The following is a 17,002-nucleotide window of genomic DNA, read 5'->3' as shown; positions in this document are numbered from 1 at the left end:
CTGCCCATTTCCCATTGGGTACCTATATCCTAGCGACATCTTCCCTGACATAAAAATTGCATTTCTTCTGTGTGCATTATGGCAGGCAGGTCTCTTTAAATAGCACTAGGAAGAAAAGGAGACAGAGTTCTCTTTGTTGGTTTTTATCTTTTCTTTTTCTCCTCTGTAGTGTGTTTCTGGAGATCTTAATTGACAGCTTGTGAACTCTCTGGTGTTTGGTTGTTTTTATTTTCTAATTCCCAAAGTGTGAGAGACATTCACTGTCTTCTGATTTCTCACCTATGCATCACACCAAATTTGTGTGTGTGTGAGAGAGAAAGAGAGCTTACTAAGCATGTTTTCATTCTCTGCTGTAGAATGTTAGGGATGTGTGATTTCTGAAAAATGTTGGAATAGAAAACATCCCTAAGTAAATTGAAGCAATTTTCATGGAAAAATTTATAATGCCCTAGAGAATAATCTAGTATAACGTGTTTATTTTACTTATATTTAGTCAATTAAGCTAAAAGTGGTTGCTGCCAAGCCTGCCTAATACTGTATTTGCAATTGGCATGATTAGTAATGAACTAAAAAAAATGGACAGATTTCCATGGAAAAGCAAAGCATTAGAAAATTCCCACCCCACATCACAATTTTTGATTCTATACCGTAAATGTGTACTGTACTGGAAATGAATACTTCACCTGAAGTTCTGAAGGACACAGATATGCAAGATTCAGGTAGGTAGCCGTGTTGGTCTGACACAGTCGAAAGAAATTAAAAAAATTAAAAAAATGGTTAGGTCAGGTTAAGTTAAGTTAGTTGGTCTCTAAGGTGCTACTGGGCAATTTTTTAATATTTTTACAAATATGCAAGCAGAACATTGCACAAATGGAGAGACTCTCATATTCATATTGGTGCTTTAGATTGCTCTGTGCGCATATATGCATCTGGTGAGGTGAATGGCAAAGAGCTCTTTATGAATGCTGTGTATTTTTGACTCTGCGCCCCACCCCAAAAAGATGCACAAAGAAAATGTGAACTTTGTACAAAATTAAAGCAGTATAGGTATATTGTTCACTTTTGTAAAACTTGGCCTATTTCACCTAGTCAGAGATAAATTGAATTTTCTCTGGGTGAAGCATGGGCTAAACCTCCGAGTTTATGATCCCTCTTCTGAGCATTCTTCACACACTTTCAAGACTGACTTTAAAGCTTTTGTGAGCAGAAGAGGAAGGCAAGCAATGTTTAGAAACTTCCGCTGGCCCTTGCAGCCCCTTGGAGACTCCCCCAATCCTCTGGAGCAGATTTATGGGATGTAGGGAGGGGGAATTGCCAAAAACTTCCTCCCCACTCCACCTAAATGTTTAACTGTACATTTGTAACATGCTACAATAGTATGCCAGTTCTGATGTATTAGAGGCCAGGTTTGTTAAAGGGGTATCTTCAAATGTTATTAGTTACTGCTTATTAATGTATAAACTGCTTATATGCCAAGCTGGATTCTAAACTATTTACATCTATAAGATCAATGATAAAATAATATCAATTATAAAAATAGATATAAACTAATGGGGTTCCCTTTGCCAGTTGGAAATCCCTATTTAGGCATTGAAGCAGAAGATGGTTTTGGAAGTAATTTAAAGAGTGGTTTCCTAAATTATTTCCTGTATATATGATTATTTGTATATGATGCTGTTTATTACACCTTGCAGTATTTTAAAATAAATATTTTGTCAGCTTTCAACTATCTGGGTGTGAGAGCTTTGTAATTGTAGGGGGAAATCACAGTTCTTTTAGCAAAATGTTAACTATCTTGTTAATAATAATAATTATTATTCTCTATTTTTCTAGTAAAGATCCATAAAAATCCAGTGCTGATCACAGTAACTTTCAAAACAGATTTTTAAAGAAGAGAATGCGTAAATGAAGAGATACTGTGCTTGAAAGGTAAGTCAAAGATTTTATTAAAGATGGTCAGCAGACGCTGATCATCAGGTTCATACTGCTTTAAATTATTACATCCCCAAATAAAATCTAGGTAGTTGTTTCCTTCTAATATAAAGAGCATAAGTGAATTATTATTATTTTAGGAGCAAGCATTCTTTGTGTTATCTGGGGGCATGTTAATAGGTTGTTAATAGAAGCCAGTATCTGCAACTAATTCCCTTTTTTATATATAATGTGGTTGATCCCACTGAGTGCAGTGGGAAATGACCTGAAACCCTGACAAGCAACAACTAGTGAAAGAATAGTTTGAATTTTCCATAAATTTGCTTTTGGAGACCAGCACTGTACAGTGGTTAAGAGACAGAGCTGTGAAGCTGTAGCTCTGTGAGCTACCGTGTTTCTCCTAAAATAAGACATAGCCATAAAATAAGCCATAGCAGGATTTCTATGCATTTGCGAAATATAAGCCATCCCCCGAAAATAAGCCAAACCCTGAAAATAAGCCATAGTGATGCGGCACCTCCCATTAAAGCAGCCTGGAAAGGCGTGGCTATGCAGTGTACCAATGAGACGCGGTTAAAATAAGACATCCCCTGAGAATAAGCCATACTGTGTTTTGTTGAGGGGAAAAAAATATAAGACGGTGTCTTATTTTAGGAGAAACACGGTAGGCGTAATAATTTACTGTTGGGATACTTCAGTTGGTGGAGCATGAGACTCTTAATCCCAGGGTCGTGGGTTCAAGCCCCATCTTGGGCAAAATATCCCTCATTGCAGGGGATTGGACTAGATGACCCTCAGGGACCCTTCCAACTCTACAATTCTCTACTTCTATGATTCCTATAAACTGAATCTAGCAGCTCAGTCTTAAGCATGTATTCTCATAAGGAATCATCATTTGTGTTCAGTAGGGCTGACTCCAAAGGTATGGGATTGCAGACTAAAATCTTATCCCCATGCCACCTAAAGCAGATATGAACACTACTACCCTGGTTCATAGCTGTCAACTTTTTCCTATGCCCTGAATCCTCTTGTTATGTCAGGATTCAGGTTTGTAGCTTTCTCCTTTGCACCATTCATATGACAGCACTGGCAAAATACCAGTAGGTGAGAACACTGAATTATATGGCTTGGATTTAAACACCCTGGAGGGCACCAGGTTGGCGAAGGCTGTGCTAGTTAAATCAGCCATTTCGATTTGCAAATGCTGATTTTTATGAAAAAAAAGATTGTTAAGACATGTTTGAATCTGTTCCACAGCTATAATTTTTGAGAGCTCCGGAGAAGATGGCTTATGTTAACCTAAAGGAAATTGCACTAATAGTTGGAGTGGTGGCAGCTTGCTATTGGAACAGCCTGTTTTGTGGCTTTGTTTTTGACGATGTTTCAGCCATTTTGGACAACAAAGATTTGCATCCTTCTACTCCTTTAAAAAATCTCTTCCTGAATGACTTCTGGGGGACTCCTATGTCTGAGGTAACTGATTATCATCCTGTAGAAATATTGACAGCATTTTTAAAGTGTGTTGCTGAGCTGAAACATTGGCCACATTAGGACCATCATATATTGGCTTAAACTGTTTTTTGAATGAGGTGTTTTTGCCTTTGTCTGCATCCCTTTCCCTCCCATTTTGTAAGGTTCAATTACCGGTAGGTGAGGAAATCTCTAACCATGATTTCCCATTCCACCCATACTGGGAAAGTAGGGTTACCAGACTTGAAACGAACCAGGACGTTTCACAGTTTGAACTAGTTTGAGATCTTCAGAAACCAGTAACTCAACCTTCCCAGATTGGGAAACGATGGTTTGTTAGAAATTTCTTGGTTTAGATGTTACTCCTGCAAAAGGAGGAGTGAAGGGGCTGGTTCATTCTGCTTATTAAGCTGGTGTATAATTATCTGAAGTAGGCCAGTGGCTCGCAACACCCAAACTTTAAAGTTCTTAATGAGATTTTATGAAAAGCTGAAAAAATAGTATTATACCTTACATAAACTTTATTTTGTAATGTATATGTTCACAGTCTTGATCATGGGTAGGCAAACTAAGGCCTGGGTGCTGGGTCCAGCCCAATCGCCTTCTAAATCCAGCCCGCGGACAGTATGGGAATCAGCATGTTTTTACATGAGTAGAATGTGTCCTTTTATTTAAAATGCATCTTGGGGTTATTTGTGGGGCCTGCCTGGTGTTTTTACATGAGTAGAATGTGTGCTTTTATTTTAAATGCATCTCTGGGTTAGTTGTGGGGCATAGGAATTGGTTCATTCCCCCCCCCCAAATTATAGTCTGACCCCCCACAAGGTCTGAGGGACAGTGGACCGGCCCCCTGCTGACCCCTGGTCTTGATCATCTAAACACAAAGGAATACAGGGACATTGACCATAATTCAAGCTGTAGTACCAAGAGAAGAGCAATATTATTTTCTCTATATCCAGTTCATGACTTCATAAGCTTGTACAAATGTTGCCAAAATAACAGCACCCTTGGAAAAAGGTGGGAGGTATTGGCAGAGGAAGGTAACCCTGAGGTTTGCAGGAGCACCAAAAATGTCTGTTAAAAAAACCAAAACCACCAGTAAGGACTGAATGGCTATGGACTGCTGTCTGATTGGGTTGGTAAAGCAGATGGGAAGTGGAATGGAATGGGGCCACTAAGAGGAAGAGGAACAAAGATATAAAAAGGCACAGACAGAGAAGGAAAAGAGTGGCTGGAACCCCGAACAGAAGCTCTCCAATCTTCAGCAGTTTGTTGCACGGCTCTGCTTGTATGATCTAGACACCGAGCCCCATCTGCAAAACTGCAAGGTTTGCAGTAAACAAATAATCAAAGTACATAAGCTTGCTGGGGGGTTGGGACGGGTTCTTTTTATATGCTGCTGGGATGAACAGGCAGAATTGAGATGAATGCATCCAAATTTCAGAAGGACATCAAGGAACCTCCCAAGCTTCCCTCGAGTCTTCTCCACAAGCCATCAGGCTTGGGAGAGCACTGGGAAGGTCTCACATTGTGCTGAACTTTATTAATGTAGAGTATGAGGCTTTCTTATGAATTCTGTACAATGCCCAGCAGTCTCAGGGGCAGGGATGTGTGTGTGCAGTCGTACATCGGAAGTCAAACAGAATCCATTCTGGAAGTCCGTTCAACTTCCGAGATGTTCAGAAACCAAAGTGCAGCTCCTGATTGGCTGCAGGAGATTCCTGCAGCCAATGGGAAGCAGCAGAAGCCCTGCCGGACGTTCGGCTTCCAAAAGAACGTTCGAAAACCGGAACACTCACTTGCTGGTTTGTGGTGTTTGGGAGCCAGAACATTCGTCTCCTAAAGGGTTCGGGAGCCGAGGTATCACTGTATTGCTTAAGGTAGGGTTTCTTGCTACTAGTGACCATATTTGTGAAGCCTGCATCTGAGCAATATCTTTCTCAATGTTGGGAGGTTTTCTTTTACGGTGTCCGCCTCCTTGGGAAGACTCAACTATTTGCAATGTGTCTTGCTTTTAGGCTTCTGATTTTATGCTCTAGTTGAGCTATTTTACCCCAAATATGGATATATCCCCCCCCACACACACACAGTTTGATCTACATGTGGGTCTCTGTGTTTTTGTTTTTTAGGAGCGAAGTCACAAGTCTTACAGGCCACTCACTGTGCTCACGTTCCGTTTGAACTACCTGTTCAGCGAGTTAAATGCTGTCTCTTACCACTTCCTGAACGTCATCTTCCATGCAGTTGTTTGTATCGTCTTCCTCAAGGTCTGTAAGCTTTTCTTGGACAACAGGAGCAGTTTGGTTGCTTCCTTACTGTTTGCAGTGCATCCAATACACACTGAAGCGGTAAGTAAGCCTGAAAAGGCTCTGCTGAGTTCTTGTTAAAGAAAAGTTCTCTTAACGGCAAATGAAAGAAGGGGCTCCAATTTCAGCAATGACAGGCTTGTATCTATCTTGGGAAGGAGAACAGGAACATAGAAAGCAGCCTTGTATTGAGTCAGACCTAAATCAGGCAGTGGTGTGTTGAATTTGTCAACTTTCAAATTACAACAATCTCAAGAAGTTGGTTCGCCATGGTTAAAAAAAAAATTCAATATAACTGGAGCATATATTTTTTTGTCATCTTCTCTGTGGAAGGTTTCAATGACAGACATTAAAGTAAGCTGTCACTTGTCTTTAAAATGAGCTTACCTTGTTGGCTGTGGGAATTATATCAGGGTTAACTACAAAGAGAATTCTGCTTGCTACATAGTTCATTTGCATGAACAAATCCTTTGGATGATGGCCTAGATTAATATGTTAATTTTTTCTCTCTGTTTCTTCCCATCCATGTTAGGGCATGGGCTGAAGCTCAGTGGTATAGCTCATCCTTTGCATTCAAAACATCCCAGGTTCACCCCCTGATTTCTCTAGACTGGTGAAGGTCCCCTCTCTGTAATCCTGGAGAGTCACGGCCAATGTTGACTATACTGAATGTCAGGAGACTGCCCTCGCCGGAAACCAAGAGGGTGCCAGGACATTATCAGTATCGCGAGCCCCTCTCTCCGGTGCTGAGCTCTTCATCTTCGTCCAGTGGGAGGAGCAGCAGTTCCTCCAATGGGGAGGGGGAGATGGAAACAGGAAGTGGGAGCCGAGGCTGTGACAGGGGAAGAGAGCCTTCGCACCGAGCAGAAATGGGAGGTGAAGCGCCCCTTCCGTCTCCCCTTTTGCACAGGGGGGAAAGACATAGAGGGGGGAGGCGGGGGTTCCGCATCCCGCACCTTTTAATGCTGGGTGAAGAACCGGAAGGGATCATTCCCAGACTCTGCAGAAGGATGAGCTGGACGTTCTTTCTTTAGCTGCACTGTAAATATCTGCACAATAAAAGAACTTAGTTCCAGAAGTTTGTGCCAGCCTGGTTACTCATGAGCAGCTACTAAACCACCTTACACTGAGCTACAGGGTCTGACTTCATATGAGGCAGTTTCCTTTCTTCCTGTTGCACTGTTCAGTTTGGGCAGTTCCATAAGCCTGACTGCTCCTTGAGCCCTTTTTCAAAATATACGCTTTGTCTGTGAGTGCCATCAATATCGTAGCTTTTGCATCATGCCCTCCAGATGTTGTGAACTCCAGCTCCCATCACCCCCAACCAGCAAGTCCAGTGCTCAGGGTTGGTGGGTGTTGCATTCTAGTCACACCTGGAGGGCCACAGGCTTTTCATCGTCTGCTTTGGTGCTTCAAAGGTAGCAAGTGGCACTTTGAATTAGACCAGGAAACAAACCAATGCAAAAGGGTATTACGTGCTCCCATCACTTGGTTCCTGCAGGCAGCTGCCTTCTGCACCAATTGAAGCTTCTGAATTTAGCCAGATAAATCAGTGTAGAACAGTGCTTCTCAAGCTATCTGATCTGGGGGACTGGCAATCCCCGCCCCACCTGCCATATGCCAAGGACCTGTCCCATATATGGTCCATGAAGCATCCTGCCCAACCTGGGCTGTGATGTTGTTGTTGTTATTATTTATTGAATTTATATACTGCCCTATACCCAGGGGTCTCAGGGCAGTTCACAGATGGGGTGATAGAGTTGCTGAGGATGAGCAGCCAATGACTCACAGACCAGCACCAGCCTGTGTACCATCACTTTGAGTAGCACTGGTGTGGAAGTTTAACCGTGGGTTTGAAATGCAAGTTCTAAACATGGCTGATCAGTTGTAGAAATAAACAACATTGAAGGTTTATAACGGTCAAGCTCCAAGCACTCAACTCCTGGGAGATGGTTCTGCTAACTGAATATGTTCTATATTGCTCTGTGGTGCTTTTATAAGCTACTAAAAGCCTCAAAAAATGAACAGTACATTTATTATGGCAAAGGCCAGTCTTCCCAATCTGGTGCCCACCAGATATTTTGGGCAACAACTTTATTCGGCACCAACCAGCGTAACCAGTGTTTAGGAATTGTGGTGGCCTTGGAGGGCGCCCTGGGAAAGGCTGTGCCCTCTGGAAATTGGTGCATTTTTGAGCAAGCACTTGCACATGGTGAGACTATAAATGCATCCACCAAAAATGTCATTGGTTAGGCATGCTTTCTTGCCACGTTTTGTACATCAACAACAGAGCAATCCTAATTAGAATTTGAGTACTTCCATTTATCAGCCACATGAGGGCGGAATAATGCTATACTTGACATCGTCCGTCACCAAAGTAGTGGAAGCTCACTCCACTTGTCTTTGCTTTTTTATTTAGTTTACTTTTGGTACAGGTGCCCCTAAGGATTGCATTTATCCTGTAGTCTTTGTTCATCACTTGCATAGCTGGTTTATCTCCTGTCTTTGCATCCTAATTTTGTTTACCTAATGATCACTCTCTCTCCTCTTCTGTTTAGGTCACTGGTGTAGTGGGCAGAGCAGAGCTTCTCTCCTCCATCTTTTTCCTAGCTGCTTTTTTGTCATATACCAGGTCCAGAGGTCCAGATAACACGATTGGTAAATACCTGCTTTGGGTCATGTAGTTTTATTCACAGTGTTTATTTAAGACACAATGACCTCTAAGGGCGCAGTCCACAAAAGAAATCTATCAAAACTGCCCTTTATGTTGGTCTCTGGTGCTCCTTTTTCTTCTGGAAAATGTGGAGTACTAATAGTGCAGTCCTAGTAGTAGCAGTGCTTACTACCAGTGGTATACCAGTAATAGTACACTACTGGTAAGAATTAGTGAGTGTGAGTAAGAGGCACTCTTCTTAAATCAATGCATTTTGATTGTTTTTACTCCTAATTCACACCCCGTTTGGCCTCAAGCATCATTAGGAACATAGGAAGCTTCCATTGGTTATCCATTGGAACATAGGAGTCAGACTATTGGTCCAACCAGTTCAGCATTGCCTGTGCTGCCTGGAAGTGGCTTCTCAGGGTTTTGGATGGGAGTCTCTCTCAGCCCTGCCTGGAGATGCTGCAGGTGGGGAAGGAGCTCCTAGGATGGGTTCTTTTTCATCTGAATGCGCTTGTTAAAATGCCAGTTTTTAGGTTCATTTTTAAAGGAACATATAGCCCTACTTGCCACCTCTAAAAACTTCAAAAACAGGGAGCATATTCAAGGATTGCTTTGTAAGTGTGTGTCAGTAGGTGAGAAAGCTACATTATTGTTAGCTTTTGGTGCAGTGGTACCTTGGTTCTCAAATGCCTTGGTACTCAAACAACTTGGAACCCAAACACTGCAAGCCTGGAAGTAAGTGTTCCGGCTTGTGAACTTTTTTCGGAAGCTGAATGTGCTCCGGTTTGAGTGTTACGCTGACGATTTGAGTGCCACACTTCCGTTTTGAGTGTTATGCTGAGCTCTGCCTGTTTTTGCTATTCATTTTGCATTTTTGCTTTGGCGGCTCTTTTTGTTTTGTTTTTGTGACTGTGTGGAACCCAGTTCAGCTACTGATTGATTGATTGTGTGACTGCAGTACATTGTTTATTGCTTTCATTTTATGGATCAATGGTCTCGTTAAATAGTAAAATTCATGTTAAATTGCTGGTTTGGGAGTTCTTTTTAAAAGTCTGGAATGGAATAATCCATTTTGCATTACTTTCTATGGGAAAGTGCGCCTTGGTTTTGGAACACTTTGGTTTTGGAACGGATTTCCAGAACGGATTAAGTTTGAGAACCAGGGTACCACTGTACTAGCAGTAGGAATGTGCTTTGCTCAACCCAGCATGATTGGCTTGCCCACCTCATTTAGTCTACAAAAGGATAAGGAAATTGATGATAGCTCCCAATTCATAAAGTATTGCTAGTCATGTTCTTGGCAATTACAAATGACACATTTTTCTTTTCCTAGATTTTTTGCAGGCTAACCGTTTGTCTCTTTTGCATTGCAGTGTGGACCCCTATTGCAGTGACTGTGTTTCTGGTGGCTGTGGCAACATTGTGTAAGGAACAAGGGATAACAGTGGTGGGAATCTGTTGTGTCTATGAAGTATTTATAGCTCAAGGGGTAAGGAACTCATGCAATCTCAATCTAAGCCTGTGGTTAACCCAAGAATTGTGCAGTTTAAATAGTTTTTCTTGTGCACATTTGCTAATTTTGTGATAATATGCCATGCTCATGTGACCACCAATTTTATTTTGCCATGCTTGGGTGGGTGGCTTGCACCCCTCAAAAGGCTCGTGGCAGCATAGAACTAAAAATGACCTCAAAATAATCTAGTCAATCTTGCTGTGCCAGAACAGACTGACTGAAAACATTCCAGGCTGGTTGGCTCACAATGTACAATGCCACCCTTGGAGAAATTTAAAAGGGGTTCCTGGACTGGAGGCTACCCTCCCAAAAACTTAAAATAAAAAGGATGCGGGCTTTAAGTGAAAAAATAGGCCTTTATTGAAATAAAGATGTGCATAGGGACAGCCTCAAAAATGAGGAAGCTGTAAGAGAACCACATCCAAAGAAATGGGCTTTTATACATTTCCAGTTTACACACATGATTTCTATTCAATGATCAAACCGAGCAAGCTTAATAAATGCAACCCATCATCCTGAACCAATCAAAATCATTTGGCTCCTCAGATCAGCCCTCATCATAATATCATGTGATTACATATAACCGTTCTTCAGTCTCTTTCTTTATTAAGACTTCGACTAATTTTCCTATTCATTAAATGTCTCGGTATCCTCTTTCAGTGTCTACAAAGCAATTCAAGATTAATCACCATCTAGAGATGTTTTGGAAGCATCCCTCCCATTTAGCCAATTGAACAGAACTTCTTTAGCATCATTCCACTCTATTACAAAATCCTAGCTTTTCTTCTGGCTCCTCTGAGAAGGGCAGCGCAACTGGGGAGGAGAGCGCAGACTCTTTCATATTTCTAGAGATACACTCCTGAGCCAATAGGGGAATAAGTAATCAAATAATCACCCTTCGTAAATGTATGCTGCTTACGGTATAAAAGCTGGGGGGTGGGGAGCATGCAAGCACCCAACAAAATACCAATAGAAATGTTCTCAATTTAAAACAAGCCGACTTTTTAATTTGGTGAACTTTAAGACTTTTTAATCAAGGTTAAGAAGTTATAATTGTGGTGGTTAGAGTGAGAGAAATAGATTTCCTCCCCCCACCCAGTCCTTAAAATTAACTTGGAAAAAACATGCTATCCTCACGTTCCTCCACCTCATTCTCTTCTTCGCCGGAAAGGTTCTCTGAAGTTGTTCATAATGTGCGTATATATAATATCTGCATTCTTAGATATTTTGCAACTTTTGGTAATAAACATTGTGGGGCAGGGGACTGTCACAAATGGGATTTTGAGTTGTGTGTTTTTCTTCCTACTCTTGGGCAGGACAATAGGTTGGCCATCCATGATACATATAGATATAGATATAGATAGGCATCTTTCTCCCTTAAAGCAAAATAGTTAGGCCTTTATTTTCAGAAAGATCTTTTGTCTGAGATCCAACAAATGGGGAGAGGGGGATCCTTAACGATTTGGCGATGACTAGGTATGCATTCCACACCGCCAGGGCCAGACTGCCCATGAGGGACAATGAAGCAACCGCTTTGGGTGGCAGAATCTTGTGGGGCAGCACTCCCATGGGTGCCCTGCCACCATTGGGGTTGCATGGTGGCGGGTTCCCAGGAGATCTCACCAGAAGCTGCCACAGCTGCACAACCTCAGTAAGTGAGGCGGGGGCTGCGAAATGGGATGGGTCATTCCTGTGTATTGCACTGCCATGCCATGACTCCCCAGAGAAAGCAACCCAGCCTGGCAAACCTCCGAAGTACATGGAATCGGGGGCACTGCATGGCCCAGCAGCTATGGAGTCTTTGCAGAGGCTGCTTTGACCGAATAGAGCCACCACAGAAGCTTCCAGCAGCTGGAATCCATAAAAAAAATTACAGCAGGAGCAAACCATTAATGGCATCCATTGAGGCACTTCGCTCTTGCAAAGCTCATTGACAGTACTTCTGGCTGTGCTTACTTTATGCTGCCTCTTGTTGCCTTTATGTGACTTTATTGCTTGCGCTTTTATTGTACACCGTTTCGGGAACTTCATAACTGAAAAGTGGCCTATCAATTTAACTAACCGTAACTGTATTCATTGTTGATGTTGGTTCATGGCAGTGAATGGCACTGAAAGGTTTACTTTGTTTGAAAAATAAGCTTTTGCTTTTTTTTTCTCTCCCCCTCCACCCCCCCCCCTTTTCAGTATACCTTGCCTATTCTTTGGGACACGGTGTTACAGATTCTCCGAGGCAAAGGCAGCATTCCTTACTGTATGCTCCAAATGCTGTTGAAGCTAATAGTTCTGATGTTCAGTACTCTGCTTCTTGTTGTGATCAGAGTCCAGGTCATTCAGTCGCAGTTGCCAGTATTTACAAGGTAAAACAACAACAACACCCAGTATATAATTATGTAATGCTACAATTTGGTGATGAGTAAGTTTCCACCAGGTATCTACATGGATTTATTGCAGAGCTGATATTCTTTTATATTGTTTGATTTCTCTGAAAACTAAGATCTGTCCCTAATTCATGTCCTCAAGAAGAAGATGTGCAAAGCCTGCTGGATCAGGCCAGTGGCCCATCTTGTCCGGCATCTTGTTCTCACAGTGGCCAACCAAATGCCCACAAGAAGCCCAGAACCAAGACCTGTGTGCAACAGCCCCTCTCCCCATGTGATTCCCAGCAGCTGACAGAACATAGTCATCATGTGCTGTGAGCCTCTCTTTTAACCATGGCTTAGAAACTATAATTTTGGTGTTGGTTTGGCTGTAACACTAAATCACAATTTTAGATTAACCACAGCTTTCCATACTGGCTAATCTTTACTTGTTCTTGCTAACCATAGTTATGATATGAAGAGATCTTATAGTAGAGATTAATAACCACAGTTTTGGGTTCAGGCAACATGCCTGATAACTGTGGTTAATCTAAAACTGAAGTGGAAGCTTCCAGTCTCATTGCAAATACACTAGGAAAGAGGGAAGGGAGGAGCCTCTTGTGGCTCATCTTTCTAACTCCAAGCCATGGCCAGTCAGTGCAGATGGAATAAAACAACTTTTTTAATTAAAGGGAGCATTTTCAGAATGCTAGCAATTCTTTTGGAAGTGATCTCATGTAATACTTCAACCTTGTTCTTGATGACAGGCTGCATGACTGATGTGTGTTTCTGACATAAGCACAGTTCTACACCAGTAGCTCATGCTATTGATATAGAATGTATGAGGCAGATTGATTATATTTTATAGTAGTTCCAAGTGGATAAGAATGCAGCAGGACAACGACTAGGCTATCTCTTTTCTTCAGTGGTTTTTGTTCTAAGGTGAGGCTCCTGAAGGAGTTGCTGAGGAAACAGACAGGCCTCAACTTGACCTCTACTTGTGACTCATTATTAGGTCATTGCAAAGACTTGAGGGCAAAGGGACTTCCACACAGGGTGTTAGAAATCAGAAGGCACATTTAGCCTCCCCCTTGCAGGCCAGATGTACTCTTGCATGATTCACTTGTGGACTTCAGTACACTCTGCGGTTCTCCTTAATCCACTCTGGTCGCTGATCAGCAGTGAGAAAGAGTAAACCCTGTCAGATTGACTTAACTGTTACGGCCCATGGCTTATATTTGTTAATCTTGGCAAAGCTTGAACAATTACGGAGTTGGAGATTTCAAGATTTTTCTCTTCACTCCAACTTTTCTTACGGCATATTACTATGATTTAAGTTCAGAATCTGCTGTTCTTTGCAGTGTCCTGGGATCTCCTGTTACTCAGAACGGTTTAAAACGGAACCTTTGTTGTTGCTTTGAACTAGGTTTGATAACCCAGCTGCTGTCAGTCCATCTCCTGCAAGGCAGCTGACTTTCAACTACCTCCTTCCTGTGAATGCCTGGCTGCTCCTTAATCCCTCGGAATTGTGTTGTGATTGGACGATGGGCACCATACCGTTGGTAGAATCTCTTCTAGACATCAGAAATGTTGCCACCATCTCCTTCTTCTGCTTTTTGGGAATATTGCTCGTCTTCAGCCTCCGCTATGCTGGAGATTCTTCCAAGACTGTGTTGATGGTAAGTGATGTCTCACTGTGATTTAGAACTGAAATGGCAGAATGGTCCAGAATGACCAGAATTCACAGGAGAAAATCATCCTGGCTATTCTTTCAGACAACCCTTCCCCTGTTCCAGTCTGCGGGTGCCTGTCTCCATCCTACCACTGTAACCTGAAAATATTCGTATTCTGATTATAAGGGAAACTTTTTGCAGGTTTCTTCATTAATCTGATTCTGAGAAGCTCTTTAACACTAGACGCATCTAAGGGCCCTGAGTGCCAGAAAATGAAGATGCTTTAGTGTTGTTAGAATGATTCCTTAAAGTGCTGCTTAAACTGGTTAACAGGGAAATACATTTCCTTCCTTTTAGAGCCTTTGGGTATGAGCTGCATTCATACACCTTTTAGGGGCCATGCACCAGGGACTTGCACTGCCAGATTCCACTGCTTCATATTAATTGATTCCTGCTACATATGTGCTCATTCACCTCCACTACTTTGCTTCCTTTGTTAGACCATTTTGCGTTCATTCACTGACATGTGGGTCCCTTTGGACCTGGAAAAAGGTAAAATGGACTTACATGTGGTCCGCTGACAAACACAAGGGCCAGGAACGGAACCCCTAAATTAACCCCCTAAATCAACTCTCTTTTATTTATTTGTTACCACCACCTAGTAGGTCCTAACATGGCTCTCTATTATTTAGCATGACAACATGTCAAGCCGAGTTAGATCAGTGCTCCTAAGAATGTTATTGGTAACCATCAAATTGGTACATTGTATAGCTATAGTTTAAGGCTGCATGGTATGTAGTGTTTGTCAATAGTTTGCCATTCATTTGCCCCATTTTTCAGTGTATCTCTACCTTTTGCACTGTCTGCTTTGCAGTGTAATTTTGTGACTGCTGATTTTCCCCTCTACTCTTATCACTCCTTGTAATGTACCCCTCCCCTCCCCCTCGGTAATGTGTTCACACAATGTGGGCCGTGTTGGCAGCAAAGTTTTTTTTTCTTTTGTCAGGTTACGACGACATCATGCCAGTAGCACTAGGAACAGTGTGAATATTAGGACAGGATGATTTCCCCCCCCCTCCCCCACACGCTCATTCTAGGGATGAATCAAAATTTGCGAACAGCCAGGATGCTGGCAGCTGCTCTGTTACTTGTTAATAGCCATCCCTGCTACAGAAATGGTTTGAGAATTCAAACAAAATTCAATATAGGAGCAGTCCCCAGGGTGATTCAGGACTCTTGAGTAGGCATGTCTTGCAATCTGGATCAGCTGAAGCCATAGCAAGATTTTTCTTCTGTTCATTTTACAGCTCACTTGTTCTACAGATTTGATAAAGTGTGCTGTTGGCCATGGTTTCGGTAGAACTGAAGGAATGCAGTTTGCGCTTCAAAATTATTGTTATTTTATTATGAATGTCAGAGTGCCAAAGAAGAAAGGTGGTGGTAAATAAGTGTAGTAAATAATACATTATATGAATATATGCACAATTTGCAATTCTAGCTAGTGTTTGTGTGTCTTTTTTTCTTTTGCTTTTTTTAGGCACTTTGTTTAATAGTGTTGCCATTCATCCCAGCCTCCAACCTTTTTTTTCCTGTTGGCTTCGTAGTAGCAGAGCGAGTGTTGTATGTTCCCAGCATGGGATTCTGCATGCTAGTAGCCCATGGGTGGAAAAAGCTCTCAAGCAACAGGTAGGTTAAAAGTTACTGCTTGCGGGTGAGAATGGGGTTCACGGGGCAATTTAATGTTGTGGCCTTGCATGCATGGCAGCTGTCTCTGTGGCTCAAGCTCTTAACTCGCTTTACCATCTTTTTCCATTAACCTGATTAGCAAAGTCATGGGTAATGTGCCCTTATGTGTCATTCCAAGAGGCCGTTTTTGTGGATAACCCGTGACAAATGTGACAACTGCTACTCTGTCCTTCAATATGAGGATAAGGCTCCAACAATAATTATTATTAATATTTAAGAATTTGTAACCCGCTCTTTCCAAAAATGCGGCTTGAACAAAATCAACACAGTGCAAAATAATACCATTTTTTAAAGTCTGATGGAAATCTCTTTCAGTTGTATGCAGTGTGCATAGCATGGAATTGCCTTGTTTAAAATGTAAAAATATTTTGAAAGTAGCTATTTAGTAACTTGCAATGGACACCTATTTCTGCCTACCCACCATTGCGTTCAATGAGGCTTACTCCCTGGAAAGTGTGCAACCTTAAAACACTCTTTTAGGCAGCAATCCTATACTGTATACACTTACCTGGAAGCATGTCCACGTGAACTCAGTGGCACGGAGGATTGCCCCATTATGTTATCTAATAAGTATTTGTTGAAAACCATCTTGAGTACATCCTATGCACTGAGTAAAAAAATTCCCCCTTTTCTCTTTCCCTTGGTTCCCGTAGGTATTACATAATTGTGTTTGCTTCATAGAATTTTCCACTAAATATGATAAAAGGATCTTTTTATATTTGATTGAGCACTTCTTATAATTGAAACATCATGTGACTATTATAAAATGGTTGTGTTTTCAATTTGAAAACAGAACTCCTGCTTTTCCGTAAGTTGGAACAAGGAAGGGAAAGCAGATTGGGGAGTCGTCTCCATTGTAGTTTAACTGTACAGCTTCATGAGGCATGGTTTAAAATCCATACTTGTCTAAAAGAGTAATATCCTATAATACATCTCACCGGTAGACATTATAGTTTAGGGATCACTATCCCATTGCCCATAGGCACCAGGTTGGTGGCCCTTGTGTATTAATGGCAGGCACTTCCTTTGTCCATAGAGGAGTTTTTTTCTAAATGGGGAAGGAGGAGAGGCTTGATTATTGTGGGTGGGATGAGACAGAGAGGTTCCCTTTGGTATAGAGGGAAAGAGAGAAGTGTGTGTGTGGTCTTTGTGGGAGGGAGGTGTGGTGTGTGAGAGAGAGAAGAAAAGGCATAAATGGTGTGTGAGAAACTGTGTCTATAAGTGTGGTCTGTGAGAGACATGTACAGGCAAGAACAAGTGAGTGTGGTATGGTCACCTCGTATCAATCTCTATTATGATTGATCAACCCCAAACCTGTGCATCTTTTGTATATTTTTCCTGGT

At 41.9% G+C, this 17,002-nt stretch overlaps 1 protein-coding gene across 2 annotated transcripts in view; it reads left to right on the top strand.

Moving 5' to 3' along the window:
- TMTC3 (transmembrane O-mannosyltransferase targeting cadherins 3) overlaps window positions 1-17,002 on the top strand; it is a 35,027-nt gene that overhangs the window by 5,100 nt on the left and 12,925 nt on the right. The window contains exons 2-9 of one of the 2 annotated variants that reach the window (XM_033161771.1): window positions 1,834-1,929; window positions 3,190-3,405; window positions 5,532-5,750; window positions 8,267-8,366; window positions 9,744-9,859; window positions 12,068-12,240; window positions 13,667-13,919; window positions 15,451-15,599. In XM_033161771.1, the coding sequence (XP_033017662.1) occupies window positions 3,217-3,405; window positions 5,532-5,750; window positions 8,267-8,366; window positions 9,744-9,859; window positions 12,068-12,240; window positions 13,667-13,919; window positions 15,451-15,599 (1,199 nt within the window). In that variant the 5' untranslated portion in view covers window positions 1,834-1,929; window positions 3,190-3,216. The remainder of the gene's footprint in view (window positions 1-1,833; window positions 1,930-3,189; window positions 3,406-5,531; window positions 5,751-8,266; window positions 8,367-9,743; window positions 9,860-12,067; window positions 12,241-13,666; window positions 13,920-15,450; window positions 15,600-17,002) is intronic. The other variant, XM_033161772.1, reaches the window with a different exon arrangement.

This window comes from Lacerta agilis, chromosome 10 (assembly GCF_009819535.1).
Source record: "Lacerta agilis isolate rLacAgi1 chromosome 10, rLacAgi1.pri, whole genome shotgun sequence".
NCBI classification, from domain to species: domain Eukaryota; kingdom Metazoa; phylum Chordata; class Lepidosauria; order Squamata; family Lacertidae; genus Lacerta; species Lacerta agilis.
Note: the sequence above shows the minus strand (reverse complement) of the source record. Positions and strands in the feature narration are given on the sequence as shown.